This window comes from Bison bison, unplaced genomic scaffold (genome assembly GCF_000754665.1).
Source record: "Bison bison bison isolate TAMUID 2011002044 unplaced genomic scaffold, Bison_UMD1.0 scf7180017864530, whole genome shotgun sequence".
Classification (NCBI taxonomy): Eukaryota; Metazoa; Chordata; class Mammalia; order Artiodactyla; family Bovidae; genus Bison; species Bison bison.
Window position 1 is genome coordinate 8,725,698 of NW_011495080.1, and position 1,664 is coordinate 8,727,361.

Sequence of the window (1,664 nt, forward strand, 5' to 3'; positions counted from 1 at the left end):
TATGGCCAGGCAGTTGGGGCAGGGGTCTGCTTGTCAAGAGATCCTCCTTGCCTCATTCTACACCTGTCTCCTGTGCACCTCCCCATCCCCAGCTGGCTCCCCCATCCTTCACCACAATCTTTCTGCCTCCATCCCTGCCCGCAGCTGTGCTTCTGCCCAGCTGGCTAGGTGGGGGAGGGAGGTTTAGCCTGAAGCGTCTTCCCTTGCTGCCTGGCCAGGAGGAAAATCCTTGGGTCTAGCTCTTTCTCATTCCTCTCTCGTTCCAGGAGAGTAGCATGGGGGATCTTAGTCCTCACACTCTCTTACCCGACTTTCCTTTCCCCAAGGGATGTGTGGGGCTGGGAGCCCAAGTTAGCCAGAGCGCCCCAGAGCATCTGAGGGGCTCATTTGCTAAGATGGCATTTTATCCCACTATGACCCCCACAACTGTTCCTTCCTGGGAGTTCAAAGGTAGTCTTGAGACCTAGGGGAGTGATCTCAATGTCATCTTCTGTAAAAGGGGTGAAAACCAAAGGAGTATTAAGGGCCTCAGACTAATAGCTTGTAGTTGAGTCAGGATGGGGACCATGGCCATTGGTAGGCTGAGGGTTGGAGGTATAGCAGGCAGGAAGGCCAGTAAATATGAAAGATTGCTGGCGACAGGAGGGTTGTATCACTTCCTCTGCTGTGTGTGTGCGTGCGTGCACATGCACGCTTGGTGGCCTTCCCTGAAGAGACTGGGAGAAGGGGGAAGCTATTGAAAAAAGGCTGGAGAAGCTCCTTCTAGCACCAAGGTGTGAGATGGGAGTCAGGGGTGCAGAACAAGAGACAAGCAAAGTAGTATTATGAGGTTGCTGTGCCATCAAGAAGAGGGGCTCAAACTGGTGCTCAGATCTGGATTTTAGATGCAGCTCTGCTAATGTGTAACCTTGGACAAGTCACTTTGCCTCTCGGCACAGCCTCAGTATCTTCACTTGGCATGTATTCAATGAGTATCTTCTGAACGCCAACTCTGTGCCAGGACGTTTTAGGGAGGAGTATTCAGATGTGAGCAAAGCAAACAAAAATCCTTGTTCTCATGACTCCTCCTTCCTGGCAGGAGGGTTCAGTTAGAGGGGGCTTCTATAGCTCCCTCCACTTGTAAAATTCTGTGACCTCTTAAGAAAAACCCTTTTCAGTGGAATCACAGTGTACTGAACAAAGCTGGGAGCCAGGCCTGGATGGGATGACCGGAGGGGATGAGAGCTGAAACTCTGGAGGAGTTTGATATGGGAGGGGCCGGTGAGTGGTGGCCAGGTCCGTGAGTCTCCTATTTATGACAAGTCCTTCCTGGATGTCAGAAGGACTCCCATTGGCATACAGGCTACTGGCTGTATGGTGGGTAGGGGGAGGGTTGCACGAATGCCTCAGACGAACATTCTTTGCCCACAGAGTCCACCACCCCCACCTCTGGCCTGGACGACCCCTCTCCTGCCAGCCTTGGGAACCTTTCGGTGCAGCCAGAGTGTGGGCCAGGGTCCTGCAGTATCAGAGAGCTGCCTGAATCCGAGGGGCAGCCGCCTGCGGCCCCCATGCCCCTCTTCTTCCTGACGCTGGAGGTCGACTGGGCAGAGGCCAAGGCTCGCTGGGGTCTGGCCTGGGAGGCCCACGTGTACGGGGTAGGCGCGCTCTTCGGCCTGGTGGCC

The 1,664-nt window shown here is 54.6% G+C and overlaps 1 protein-coding gene across 1 annotated transcript in view; it reads left to right on the forward strand.

Moving 5' to 3' along the window:
- PRRT4 (proline-rich transmembrane protein 4) overlaps positions 1 to 1,664 on the forward strand; it is a 10,215-nt gene that overhangs the window by 6,272 nt on the left and 2,279 nt on the right. Inside the window, 1 exon segment of the mRNA XM_010831715.1 lies at positions 1,411 to 1,637. Within this exon segment, the coding sequence (XP_010830017.1) occupies positions 1,411 to 1,637 (227 nt within the window).